Raw genomic sequence first — 13,742 nt, forward strand, 5'->3', positions numbered from 1 at the left:
CTCGCTCATGCATGGTCGTGTTCATGCTAACAATGCACTCGTGGTAATATAGTATACCTCAGACCTGCAGAGGGCTAGAACCACCCTGCATACTGGTCCAACGACTCATTCTGCACACCGGCAGAACCATGGCGCACCCCGAGAAGGCGGACATTTCCGATCTTGCCCCCGAAGTCATCTTCCAGTTTGCTCTCCCACGTCTCAAAGAGCTGAGTCAAACGCTGGATGACATCTGCCTTGTCCTCGATGAGCACGGCCAGGGCATCGTACCCACCGGCGCCGGGGACGACCCCGCCGACAACACCCTCGATGCTGGTGATGGCATCAAGCAGCTCGGTTTGCACCTTGGGCTCGATAGGAACCCCGGCCTTCTGGGTCATGGTGCGGATGAGGTCCCGAGAGCGTTCGATAAGACGACGAGTATCGTCAAAGCCGTTCGGGGCTTCCGCATCTGGGCTCTGGGATAGCTGCTTCAGCTCCAAGCACAGTCGATCATTGTTGGACTGAAGTGCCTGCCATAGCATCAGGGACTCTTCCGGGTTCTGCTTGCGCCATTCCAAAACCTTCCGGACCATGGACGGGGTCTGAGAGCCGCATTCGACATCACACAAAACCATCTGCATTCCCCGGGGGAGCTTCATGCCGAAATCCAGACACTCCGTATCCCACGAATGCTTGGGGTCGGCATCTTCGACGATCGCAAACAAGCGCTCCTCGAAACCTGATGACCCAACATCCCCGACTGACTCCAAGATGGACGGCGAGAACCGCCGGTACAGACAGGAACCGTAAATCGCTGCCGCCACGTCAAACCCAGATCCCACTTTGCCTTGTGCTGCACAGTGAGCGGCCTGCGCCAGGTTGTGCAGCTTCTCGCGAGCAGCCCCGAGGTCCTCGGGCTGCAGGGTGCGGTGAATGACTAGAGCGGATACAAAAGCGGTGACCAGGGCTGCGGACGAGCCCAATCCGGTCTTGTGTGCTTCATGCAGGGGCACGCCAAAGTTCACGAATCGTCCCGGAGACTGGATTCTGGAGATCTTGGAGAAGGCGGTTTCCGAGTAGTAGTCGTTATCGGCAAGGATCGTGATGGAAAGAGAACCGAAATCTTTCGAGGCGGCCACGTAGCTGATGTACGTCAAGGCGTAGTTGAGAGAGGTTTCGACAAACGGGTTTGCTCGTCTGCTGCAAACTTAGCCCTGGTTGCTCCAAATGCGAGTCTATGCACCTCACCCGTCATTCTTCTGTACGACCTTGACCCCACCTCCGTTATCGCAACGCTGAATGCCATACTCCCACACCGCGTCGACAAACTGCGGGGAACGAACGACGATTACGTCCTCACTAGCTTGTTCATCTGCAGCCTCATCTTCAGTTATTTCCGCACCATCCCTGGTTTGTGTTCGAGTCCGGACATACCACTGCGGTGAGATCTTCTCAGTTGCTGAACAACGACATGGATACGAGCGTCGAGGGCGAAGACTGTGCCGGTGTAATCGCGGTCCAGGACTAGGTAGCCGCCGGTGAGAAGGACCTTTCCAGGGGCGGACACCGCCGTTACTGTGGGAGCTTTGTAGGACATGAGGGGAAGCGAGGAGAGTGTGCGGTTCGGGTATCACGAAGGAGTGGGCGCTCTATTCCGTCTGGCACGGGGGAGGAACTAAAGGGGCGAGACGGTTAGTATATAACCCCAACCAAACTGCAAGCTGATATTCAGGGAGATAATGTACGCACTGTCAGACCAGTAAGCGTGGTCGGTGAATAATCCAATAGGTTGGTAATTGCAAAGGGCTGCAAAAGCAAATCGGGGCTTGGAACAGTTTGCGAACTCCGTCAATATGGAGGAGCCCCGCTTAGAGGGGGAAGTCTACAAGTCTTGCGGGGAGAGACAACCTGCAAGGAGAAAAAAGGATAAGGAAGAGGCCCAGAGCGGATGCATGATGACTGACTGACTGACCTGCGTCTGGTAGCCGAAGATCGGAAATATGTGTAGAGCTGCAGCGGCATCCAGCGTCTGTCAGTTGTTGACTGTTGAGGTGAACTGAACTGGTTGACATGTTGATGTGCCACTTTCCACTCATTTCCTTCCAAACAGGCAAACTGTGGCTGGAGCTCTCCAGGTGTGGCTTGACGAGTGGCTGTCATCCAAGTCTGGTCCCGTGATCTGCATCTGATTACTGTTGATAGATTACCCGCCAACTTACTCCGGAGATTTGACTCGAAAATTAGCCCATGGCTATCTCTTCCGTACTTTGTACTCAGAACTGTCGTCATGGTAGATAGCCCTATGCGCTAGAGCAGCAATCGCATCTACGTCAGCGGAAGAGTGACATCCGGTGGTGGCAGTGTAGAGTTAATGCATGGGTGTCCTCCGTAGATAACAATCTAACTTCTCCGTACTGTCATCTGATGCCAGAGTGTTTGATAGGCAGCAGCTTCAAAGGATGCAGTTTATCCCGTCACATCGTGCTGTCTTAAGTGATGCTGCAGGCTCATCACGGAGCAAGAGCCATGCTGGGAGAGGGACCGAGAAGGTCAGTGGTAACAGCTCATAATCTGCTCGGTCACGCTCCTCCATCTATCGTCCTCTCACACCCGATTTTAAGGTACCCCCTAAATTGACTTCCGTCAACGGACTGTGTACCAGGGGTCCGGGACCAGAGACCAGGTCAACAGTTCGTATCTGATCAAAGGGACCAATTAGCAGTCTCCTTAATAGAGGCCACAGTGTCTTCCACACGGAGATTAGCCTGGGACTACGCCGTAAATACGTCTCGCGATCTGAGACCACAGGGCAAGGGTCCGTCATCCCTTTGGGGAGAGCCAAACCCAAGACGGAGAGTCGGCCATCCGGGTGTCCGGCGGGCTGTCGGGGTCTGGCAGTCAAACTCCGGGCCCGAAGAAAAAGAGCCGGAACGGAGGGTGACTCACTGAGAGAGGAGCGGGCCGGCCAGACTGGTCCGAACAGTGACAGACAGTGGCAGAAACCCATTCTAATGGCAGAGAATGGCAAATGGCAGATGCCAGGGGAGGATCCAGAAAATGGCGCTCCTGTTCTTCCCTACGGCCCCAGTGTGTCGCGTGCCCCGATTGGGTCTGGCTTACGATCCGGGGCTTGCCGTGAGACCACCTGATCAGCTCCTTTTGGGAATTCCCGCTCCTCCTGCGCCTCAGGCAACAACGACGCTTCTCGAAGGCTGACGTTGCTTCTGTTTCTGCCCTCTGTTTTCTTGTTTCGTGTGCCTGTGGATGCCGGAGAGAATTTTTCGTAGGATTTTTTTACTTTTTCTTACTCATTTTCTTGTTCGTCCATGGCTCATGGTCGTACTCCTTTTTTGACTTTGTAACTACTTAAGACACTGTTCCTTAATTTTCCGTAGGGGCGTTTTTCTTGTTCTTTACCCCTCTTAACGGATAAACGGACGAAGTCTACAAATTTATAGCCCAGAGGCCCTTCTTCTCGGTAATACTCAATGTCTTCCCCACATATACTAATTCCCATCACTAATACATTCAAGACCGACAATACAATTAGTTTTCCCCTTTCAGCTTGTTGTGAGGGTTCCTCATTCCGCGCCCCAGTGAAAAACTCAATTCTCCGTCTTCCCATTGGTCCGCAAAAGTACCTAGTCTCGAAACAGGAAAAGTCGGGATAGGATCGGCGCTAACCCGCTTTAGGCACGCCCGGCGATACAGATCAGCTTTCCGGCGGCTTTGAAATACCCAGCATTTCCCTCCACACGCTCTGCAGCTACTGAATTCTCATCCTCTTGTCACTGAAAGGCTTTTTGCCAAATCTCATTTTTCTCCCTTCTATCCCCCTCCCTCCTTTATCCCGCGCGTTCCTTTGGCGACCTGACGTCGTCAAATGAACCTGCATATTCATTATTATTTTGATTGCAAGGTACGCTTTCCCGTGGCGTCTTCGGACAAAAGGCACACAAAATCCGAACTATCAGAAAATACCACGTGTAGACACAGTCACTGACATTTTCACCAGCATTGCCTCTTCCCTCTGAAGAGGTCACCCGCTAGATAAATGGTCTTCAAGCCGTTTACCCACCTCGCGCGTCAGAGTTTCACCAAAGCCTTTACTCATGGCTATGCTCAATCCGTAGTCGCGGCGTCGCAGTCGTCATACGCGTCGACCACCACATTCAACCAGATTGCCAGTCAACCCGCCGCTAAGCTATCTCGGACGACGCAACTACAAAATGTTTTCCAGCCATCTAGCTCGTCCGGTGCGGGCGCCAAGGCCAGCCAGGGCACCTCGGGCTCCGGCGATTTGGGCTTGGCTGCCTACTATGCTGCCTGGCAGCATGCCCAGCAGACGGGCGACGACAGTGACTGGAAGCAGATGCAACTGAAAAGGAAGGTTGGCTGGAAGCCGTCCTTGAACGAGGATGGCGTCAAATCGAAAGAGTCCGACAACCTGCCCTCGACCGACAACAACTTCCAGAATTCGCCTCATATCACCAAGGCGTCCGCCAACGCAGATGTCAGTGCCAAGGTTGAAGAAGCTGTAGCCCGGGAGATTCAAATACAGGAGGAACAGGCTCAGGTCGATGAGGCTTCCGAAGCCAAGGAGAACACGGATACGGAAGCTTTCCCTGACTTGCCGCCGGATGTTGCTGCTGTCGCCGATGCCTCCTCCGAGCATAGCCGCCTTGCGTCAGAGCACATCACCGATTTGGCATCGGGCAAGAAATACGCTGAAATCCCCGGAGCATTTGCGACGCTTCTGCGGGACGGTCTTACGCCTACGGTCGGGGCCTACAATGCTCTTCTCGAATCGGCCATTCAACTTCATGGCGATACTGCTCAGGCTATCCAGAAGGCCCTGGATGTCTACTCGGACATGCTTCGTCGCAGGGTAGTTCCCGACGAGCAGACCTACCAAACTTTGGTGCAGCTTTTCGTGGTCCGTGCCAACGATGCCATCAAGTCTAAGGGCATGCTGGAGCAGGAGCGTGTTCGCTACGGTGGTATGGAGGAGCCGGGCAAGTTCATGTTGCACTCCAGTGAGCTGGAGCGCGCCATTCTCGCCGAAGATCACTCTTTGGGAATTGCCATGAAGTTGTTCAACACCGCCGCCACGCGTCATGCCGATCTCGTCTTCCCTCTCGACACCTACCGCCATCTGATCAACGCTTGTGCAAAGGAGGGCCAAGTGGAAGACATGATCCGAGTGTATGGGCATATGGAGTCCCACAATGTGACCCCGCACGCTTCGATTTTCCCGGCCATGATTGATGCCTTTGCCTCCACGGGAGATCTGCAGAGCGCTGTGGAATGTTACAACGAATACAAGGGTTTGGCGGTTTCGGACGATAACGGAACCTTCTGCATTGTGCAGCGGTTGGATGGTCAGGTGTACGCTGCTCTGGTCCGGGCGTACCTGGTCTGCGGGAAGGAAGAGCAAGCTTTGCGATTCCTGGAGCGGATCCAGGCCTCCTTTGAGGAAGTGACCGAGAACCGTGAGGCGCGTCAGCAAGCCTTGGAATCGGCCGTGGTGCAGGATGGGCTGGTGCAGCATGCGCTCACGTCGGGCGAGTACGGGCGGGCGTTGGATCAGGCCAAGACCCGGTTGCGCGATGGAGCCCTCGATCATGCCATGTCCCAGATCTGCATTGCCGCGGCGGATGCGGGTAATCTGCAGACAGCTTCCGAAGCATACGATGCTCTCCCCACCGACATGACCATTCGTCAGAAGCCCGCCGTCTCGATGCTCGCCTTGCATGTACGTCAGGGCAATGTGTCAGCTGCCCGGGCTGTGTGGCTCACCCTGAACACCACCGGTCAGGCAACACCGGACATGGTCCAGCCGACTGCCATGTATGCGGTGGCACTGTTGAAGAGTGGTCAGATCGAGGAAGCCTTGGTTCAAGCTCGCAATATGTTTGCTCGTGTCCGCAACGCTTCCGCCGTCGCTGACAACTCTGTTCTGAACCCCATCCGTGAACAGATCAACGAAAGCCTTCATCTCATCGGTCGCGTTCTTGTGCAGACAGCGGCTGTCCTCTCTCCTCAAGCTGCCATGTCTCTCCTGTGGTCGATGGTCGAGAACGGAGGCCTGATCTCCCCTGTCGCTGAACATGTCGTCGCCAGCCTTGGTCCCATCGGTATCTCTCAACTGAACGCCCGCGATCTCATGCTTGCCCTCCAGGTTCAGGCTGGCATGCTGCTCAACCACAGCGCTATGTTCGACGTGGCTCACCCCATTCGTTTCTCTCACATGCTCGACATTGCTCTGGCTACCGGGTTGCCCATGGATGCTGCCACTACTCGTGTCGTTGACCAGGCCGTCGGCAAGCTGTTCAACAGCCGGCCGGACATGGTCAAGAGATGGCACGACCACTTGGCTTTGACCTCCAGCCCGTCCTCCTTCATGAGCGGCCGCCACTCTCCCAGCTCGGATGTGTCGACGATGACCCCCATGTCCTCCACCGATGATTCGTTTGACCCTTACGCCTACGCCACCGACTTCCGTGGATCGTCGATGATCTCCGACGAGCTGGAGAGCACCAGTGGCAAGCTGGAGGCTCACCTGAACGACGCTCTTTCTCGGGTCCGCAACATGCGCCGCAACGGCCGTCACCCTCGCTACATCACGTACGCCAAGATGATCACGGCCGCTACCAAGTGCAACCGGGTCGATCTGGCCTACGAGATCCTGAGCATGGCTAGACGCGATGTGCCTCTTCTTCCTCAGTACAGCGCCGTCAAGTACGGCTGGGTTTCGATCCTGGATGCCATGGTGGCGTCGTGCCTGACTCTGGGCGACCGCAGCCAAGCCTCCAAGTTCCACCAGGAGCTTCTCGAACTTGGCTCGGCTCCTTCTGCTAACACCTTCGGTCTCTACATCACCACCCTCAAGGAATCCACTAAGACGTTCGACGAAGCCACCGAGGCCTTGAAGATCTTCCACCGCGCCGTGGCCGAGGGAGTGGAGCCTACTTCGTTCCTGTACAACGCGCTCATCGGTAAGCTGGGCAAGGCCCGCCGGATTGATGACTGCCTGCTCTACTTTGCCGAGATGCGCGCCAACGGAGTCCGTCCGACGAGTGTCACCTATGGAACGATCGTCAACGCCCTCTGCCGGGTCAGCGACGAGCGTTTTGCCGAGGAGATGTTCGAGGAGATGGAGTCGATGCCCAACTACAAGCCGCGCCCGGCCCCGTACAACTCGATGATCCAGTACTTCCTCAACACCAAGCGGGACCGTAGCAAGGTTCTGGCCTACTACGAGCGCATGCTGACCCGGAACATCCAACCCACTATGCACACCTACAAGCTGCTCATCGACGCTCACGCTTCTCTGGAGCCTGTGGACATGCCCGCGGCTGAGAAGGTCCTCGAGACCATCAAGGCTGCTGGCCAGCGACCTGATGCCGTCCACTACGCGTCCCTCATCCACGCCAAGGGATGTGTGATGCACGACATGGAAGCTGCTCACGCTGTGTTCAAGTCTGTTGCGGAGGAGCGCAAGGTGCGGATGCAGCCCTGTTTGTACCAAGCTCTTCTGGAGGCTATGGTGGCCAACCACCAGGTCGCACAGACCGAGGAGATCGTCCGGGACATGGCCCGCCGTGGAGTGGAGATGACTGCCTACATTGCCAACACTCTCATCCACGGATGGGCTACGGAGGGCAGCGTGGCTCAGGCTAAGACGGTGTATGACAGCATCGGCATCGAGAAGCGGGAGCCTAGCACCTACGAAGCGATGACCCGGGCCTTCCTGGCCAACAACGACCGGGAGGGAGCCTCGCGCACTGTGCAGGAGATGCTCTCTCGCGGGTATCCCCCGGCTGTGGCCAGCAAGATCGCCGATCTGGTGGGCACGGGACCTGCTGTCGCTGCTCTGTAGAGTGTTCTCTTACAGTGTTTTGCTTTACATCCAACAAAAGTTGCCATCCTTTTGATTTTCGCGGATTACAAAACCTTATTGACTGAATCACTATCCGGTTTTAATTCACCAGGGCTGGATCCCTGCTTTTCGGCTTTTTCCAGCCCGATGGTCTCGGCAGAGGCATTTGGGAGGGCAACTTGTGCTGGCTGATTGATAATGTTGATTTGTTTGAGACTTGAATGCATTTAGCGAACTGGCACAGGCGTTGTGGCAGCATTTGGGACTGGCTTGTATATACCATGATTTGATGTGTTTCGATAGATCCTCTCAGCTCTTTAGTGTCTATATGAATGGACCATAAAATATTTCCAGCATATTTTCCGCATAGATCTCGATCTATCTATTGCAGATGTAGATGTAGATGTAGATGTAGATCCAATAGATGGTGACGTTGAGGTGCCGAGCCGGCTGCTGGTGTTTTGGCCGCGAATGACTGCATGACCCCGCCGCCCTCCGCATCGCTTCCTCCCACTTCTTTGATCAGCCCATCTTGACTTCTCTGTCTGACTCCGGCAATTGAGCATCGCACGACCAGTCGATGCATCCTTATCGCCTGCGTCTATCTCTTCAACAATCCCTCCGTCAGCTACAATCAGTCACCTGGTGTCATCATTACAGCTCCGGCCGTACCTCTACGATGAATTCCGGATCACTGCCCGATGGGCCCAGCCACGAGGCAAAACATCCCAAGAAGCTGATCTGTACGTTTTCGCAGTATAATCCAAGGGATCCTATTACTCACTACATATAGTCGCTCCAGGAGACATCCAGACCACCTCCGAGCCCAAAATCACCCCCACCGAGACGCCCGATCCATCCGCTACAGCCATCGGAGTCACAACAGCACCAGCGCCCATCTCTCGTCTCGCCGCAGAAGCCCTTCGCTCGAACGCATCGACCCCCGACTCGGTGACTGAAAATGAGATCGTTTCCCACCCTGCCCGCGCTCACCAGTTCGTGAGTAACCCGCCCCTCACCATCTCCCAGATGCACCCGACCAATCCCCTCCACCAATTCCACAACTGGTTCCGCGATCCTCGTCTCCTTCCGTCATCCGCACCGGAAACCTGCACCCTAGCTACAGCCAGCATGCCCTCGGGCCGTGTGAGCGCCCGTGTCGTATACCTCAAGGAACTGGACGAGCGAGGCTGGGTAGTATACAGTAACTGGGGCAGTCGAGAAGGCAAAGGCGGACAAGTATTCGGCAATCACGCAGACGGCGAGGACACGCTCAGCGCCATGCCCGAGCCAGGCCAGGATGAGTCTCTCCAGGCCGGACTACAGGAGGGTAACAAATGGGCGGCGTTGACATTCTGCTGGTCGAATCTGGAGCGTCAGGTGCGCATCGAGGGTCTTGTCGAGCCGCTCAGTCGCGACGAGAGTGAGATGTACTGGCGTACTCGGGAACGAGGGAGCCAGATCGGAGCGTGGGCGAGCTGGCAGAGCAAGGTGCTGTGGTCTATGGAGCCGGAGTTGCTTTTGGATCGTCGGCGCAAAAGCCTGGACCCGACGTCGTGTCCACAGATGCAGGTCCCCGGGGATGTGGATGAGAAGGACATCGATGATGGGCGGGCGCTACTAGAGAAGCGAGTTAAGGAGATGGAGGAACGGTTTGCGGGAGTTGAGCAGATCCCTCTGCCTCCATTTTGGGGAGGAGTGCGCTTGGTCCCTGAGTCCGTGGAGTTCTGGCAGGGTCGGCGCAGTCGGTTGCATGACCGATTCCGGTATGTGAGGGTGCATAAAGAAGATGGGGAGGAGGGGGGGTATAGATGGCGGATTCAGAGGTTGTCGCCGTGAGGACACATACTATGATAAACTTATACATGAACTAGTATTGTTCAAGCTTAATCATAACACTTTGACATGTACTTGGCTGTTATACTGCGTATACAGTAGCTAGCTATCAGCCCATATCCGGAAACAGCCAAGACCTCACCTTATCGATAGGAGCGCAACCTCAGCTCCCCAGTTCCCCAGATTAATACCACACCAAGGCCCTCCATACTCTCTATTCTAAACCACCTACACTCCACACCTCTTACAGTTCACACATCAATACAACCAAGGTCCAACATGACCGACCCTCAATCGCCATCCCAATCACCACCCCCACCCCCATCCCCAGTCCAACAACAAAAACACCACCACCAAACCAAATGGCTCCTCCTCGCCCTCTCCAGCGGCGCCTTCGCAGCCCTCAACGGCCTCTTCGCAAAGCTGTAAGCCATTCATTCCCCTCCTCCCCCTCTTCTTCTCACCATACACAAAAAATCTAAAAGCGAAGCAAATACAGAACAACCGACACCGCAACCACCACCTTCGCCGCGCACCTCATCCACCTCTTCTCATCCACCTCCACCCTAGATGACCACCCGATCCTAATCCTCCTCATCCGCGCGCTCTGCTTCGGCCTCAACATCCTCAGCAACATCATCATGTGGGCGTTATTCACGCGCGCCCTGACGGCGGGATCCTCCACGACGAAGGTGTCGATTACGAACACGGCGGCCAATTTCCTGGTTACGGCTGTGCTAGGTATGGGGGTTTTTGGGGAGAGGGTGGGTGGTTGGTGGTGGGTTGGGGCGGGGTTGATGGGCGTGGGGTGTGTTATTGTGGGGAGGAGGGATTGAATTTATTATATTGTTTTAGGGAAATGGGAGGAGTTCGGGAGGATAGTATAGATAGTATAGGGTTGTGTGTATGTATGTACAATGTGTATGTGTGTGTGGTGTGTGGTGTGGTATCAATGCTATCTATCTACTGCGTATCTATTCTTTGGATGGGTATGTGTGTATGTTTATCATGAGAGAAGGGGAAGGGGGAGGTGTTAACGCTCTTCTAATTCCAGCATGGCGTCTGTCTCGTCTGCTTCGTTGGGAGCGATATCCGTCGCATCTCTGTGCTGCTCGGGGACTGTGGTGTCTCGTCGTCGAGGTGGTTGTTGTTGTTGCTGTGGTTGGGTGTGCTGCCACGGCAGTATAGACCCGATGCGCTGGAGGAGGTTCCACAGCCGTTCCTCTAATGTGTCACCACTGCTTCGGCCGTTACTTCCCCCCAGAGCTAGTTGGGGTGGACTGGTCGCCGCGAGCGCCTGTTCCTCGGCTTCGACCTTGAACTGGTACTTCAGGCAATCCTTGACGGTGACAAGTCCCATCAGACGACCGCGATGCTCGACCAGAATGACGCGCGGTCCCATCTTCTTGAAGATCTCCATTACCGTCTCGAGGGCGAGACGGGGGTGTACTGTCAGCGGCGTGTGGTCCGCGTATCGGCTAAAGTCGACGTAGTCGGCCCCCGTGTTCGTTTGGATGTCATCGAATGTCTCCGGTGCGTGGAGATGCGATGCTGTCGATGCCCTGCGTGTTACCGATGCTTCGGCTGCTTCTTTAGTGAAGAGGCACTTGGCTGTGGGCGATAGCGGCCCCTCGGCTTTGGCACGGTTAATTGCGTATCGCAGCTCGGTGCGGCCGATGTATCCGACGAGTGTCTTTCGGGTCCGGTCGTCGACGATGGGGAAGCCTTGGTATTTGTTGTCGCTTAGTAGGTGCTCGGCTTCGCGGACGGGAAAGTCCGATGCGGGCAGTGAGACTGGGTCGGATGTCATGGCTTGGGAGACGGGCACGTTGAATACGTGGTCTTCTTTGTTGTCGAGGAATGGAAAGCCGTTGGACCAGATCATGCGGTCGGCGATGCCGCCCTTTCCGAAGCAGTCGCTGACGGCTTTGGTGACGCCGACGACGATCTAGTTTTGGGTTAGTGGTAGTACGGGGATAGGTTTATAACGAACGCACCATCGTTGGAAGGATGTAATTCAGGGCACCTGTCAACTCGAACATGATGACCGTCACGGAGATCGTCAAATGCATGATACCACTGAGAGCCGCGCCCGCCCCCAGGAAAGCATACGTTCCTGGTGTGATGCATGGAATGTCTGGCTCACAGGACGCAAAGAATTGCGACTTCGGATACGCTTCGTGCAGCGCCTGGACGAGGATACCGACGAACCGACCAAAGGACGCTCCGATGGCCATTGACGGCACGAAAATACCAGCTGGGACCTTGCAGCCATATGATATAATGACCAGGAAGATGCGAAGAATGGTAGCTACGGCAAGCGACATGACTATAGACCAGCGGTTCTTAGCCCTACAAAGTGTGAGTACATGTTGCGCCAATCGAATGATGCCACTTACTCGCATAGGCCGTTATAGTCGTGCCCTCCCTCGCATTCCCGGAACAGGATCTCCATCATCTCCGTCATGTTGATCTTCAGGAACATATTCGGATAGCACAGAATGGCCGTGATGAGGGCAAGGACAACTGATTCCATGACGGCGTGCTGCGACAGGTACTTCTTCCTGAACGCTTGCACCCGAAGGTTCCACTTGATCACAAAGGCGCCGTATAAGCCACCAAAGACACCGATTAAGACGAAGAATATCAGCTCAAAGAAGTGCCAGGTACGGTCATATTGCACTTGGAACATGACTAGTTGCCCTGTCCGGAATGGATTCATGACCTGCAGGTGTCAGCGACGAACAATCAAGACATTGGTAGACATACCGCTAGCACACCAGTCGCAACCAAGGCACAGAAATAACTGCGCCATAGAGTCTTAAGGGGAAAGTAAGATGCCACTTCCTGCCAGCCAATCAGTGTGAGCTTTCACATCAGCCCTGCTGCTCATACCTCGAGAGAGAACAGCACCCCGCCAATGGGACTGCCAAATGCGACTGCCACTCCGGCCGCTGCTGTTGCCGTCAAGACCTCCCTCGTCTTGGATGCATTCTGCTTGTATTTGCTGAAGAACCGCGATATGACATTCCCCGTGCACACAGCGAAATGCACGCTTGGACCCTCTTTTCCCACGGACAGACCAGATGCAATGGCCAGCGGTAGTGCGATCGACTTGATCAGCAACGTCCATGCGCCCAAGAATCCCTTCATGACAAAACCCGCAATTATACATTTGATCTCGGAAATGCCGGAACCTGCGGCATACGGCGCGAACGATTTGACGAGGCTTGCGGCGACGAATGCGAACAGTACCTAACCAAGTCAGCCCCAGTCATCCCAAACGAGCAGAGTGGGCAGGCATACAGCGTAGAAGATGTAGATGAAGTAGTTCACGATCCAGTAAGAGGTCCAAGGCCTCCACTCCGGACAGCCTAAACACAAAGAACCATTAGCTTAGACAACGAGGGGCGATCGCTCCACCATTCCACATACCTCCTTCAGCACCCCAACAACAAAACTGTTCATTGAGATAGAACGCAGTCGTACAATGTCCCAGCTTGACATCTGACAGCCACTCCGTAATGATGTTCAAAATCGCCGATATCAACCCAATGGCCGCCCCCACAATTGTGATCACCAGCCACGCCTGGCCGGCATCGTAGGACTCGCGTACTTTGCGTCTCCATCCAAAGGTTCCTTCCTGGTCCCAGAACCCAGATCCATCTCGTCGCTTGGCTCTCCGACGTGCCTGCTCATGGACCGCATCTTGTACCCAGTCAATGGTTGTGAAATCTTCGTAGCGCTTAATTTCGCTGATCTCCTCGGTGATAGCGGAGGGCTGGCCATTTTCCGGGGTCGGGCGCTCGTGGATCGGTGAGACGACAGATAAGCCTGATAACCTCCTCCAATTCCGACGCTCAGACGAGAGGGGAGGCGGACGAGCCGAAGAGGGTGAGATAGGCATCGCAATTCATTCCATGGACCGACAGCGCAAGATGAGCATAGCTGAAGCTAGTAAGAGGGGAACTCTGGGGGGGAAAAGGGTAGTGTGTTGGATCGGAGATGACGACGATAGGATGCGCGGCCGCCCACGTGAGGG

At 55.2% G+C, this 13,742-nt stretch overlaps 5 protein-coding genes across 5 annotated transcripts; 3 read left to right on the plus strand and 2 right to left on the minus strand.

Annotated features, from left to right (window-relative positions):
• Positions 1-74: 74 nt before the first annotated feature.
• Positions 75-1,579, minus strand: erg8 (phosphomevalonate kinase; the record flags this gene model as incomplete). The annotated part of the gene is made up of 3 exons (XM_041689471.1): positions 75-1,179; positions 1,231-1,354; positions 1,417-1,579. 3 exons carry the CDS (start codon positions 1,577-1,579, stop codon positions 75-77), a joined length of 1,392 nt encoding a protein of 463 aa, XP_041543152.1.
• A 2,457-nt stretch (positions 1,580-4,036) lies between these two features.
• AKAW2_41073S (pentatricopeptide repeat protein) lies at positions 4,037-7,864 on the plus strand (the record flags this gene model as incomplete). Its single annotated transcript, XM_041689472.1, has 1 exon — positions 4,037-7,864. The coding sequence occupies one exon, from the start codon at positions 4,037-4,039 to the stop codon at positions 7,862-7,864; it is 3,828 nt and encodes a 1,275-aa protein (XP_041543153.1).
• A 679-nt stretch (positions 7,865-8,543) lies between these two features.
• Positions 8,544-9,703, plus strand: AKAW2_41074S (pyridoxamine-phosphate oxidase PDX3; the record flags this gene model as incomplete). The annotated part of the gene is made up of 2 exons (XM_041689473.1): positions 8,544-8,607; positions 8,658-9,703. The coding sequence occupies 2 exons, from the start codon at positions 8,544-8,546 to the stop codon at positions 9,701-9,703; spliced, it is 1,110 nt and encodes a 369-aa protein (XP_041543154.1).
• Positions 9,704-9,979: 276 nt separating this feature from the next.
• On the plus strand, positions 9,980-10,536 carry AKAW2_41075S (uncharacterized protein; the record flags this gene model as incomplete). The annotated part of the gene is made up of 2 exons (XM_041689474.1): positions 9,980-10,125; positions 10,200-10,536. The coding sequence occupies 2 exons, from the start codon at positions 9,980-9,982 to the stop codon at positions 10,534-10,536; spliced, it is 483 nt and encodes a 160-aa protein (XP_041543155.1).
• A 197-nt stretch (positions 10,537-10,733) lies between these two features.
• GEF1 (chloride channel protein) lies at positions 10,734-12,853 on the minus strand (the record flags this gene model as incomplete). The annotated part of the gene is made up of 5 exons (XM_041689475.1): positions 10,734-11,648; positions 11,698-12,052; positions 12,100-12,425; positions 12,470-12,547; positions 12,596-12,853. 5 exons carry the CDS (start codon positions 12,851-12,853, stop codon positions 10,734-10,736), a joined length of 1,932 nt encoding a protein of 643 aa, XP_041543156.1.
• Between the last annotated feature and the right edge of the window lie 889 nt (positions 12,854-13,742).

The sequence above is a fragment of the Aspergillus luchuensis genome, chromosome 4 (assembly GCF_016861625.1).
Source record: "Aspergillus luchuensis IFO 4308 DNA, chromosome 4, nearly complete sequence".
NCBI lineage: Eukaryota > Fungi > Ascomycota > Eurotiomycetes > Eurotiales > Aspergillaceae > Aspergillus > Aspergillus luchuensis.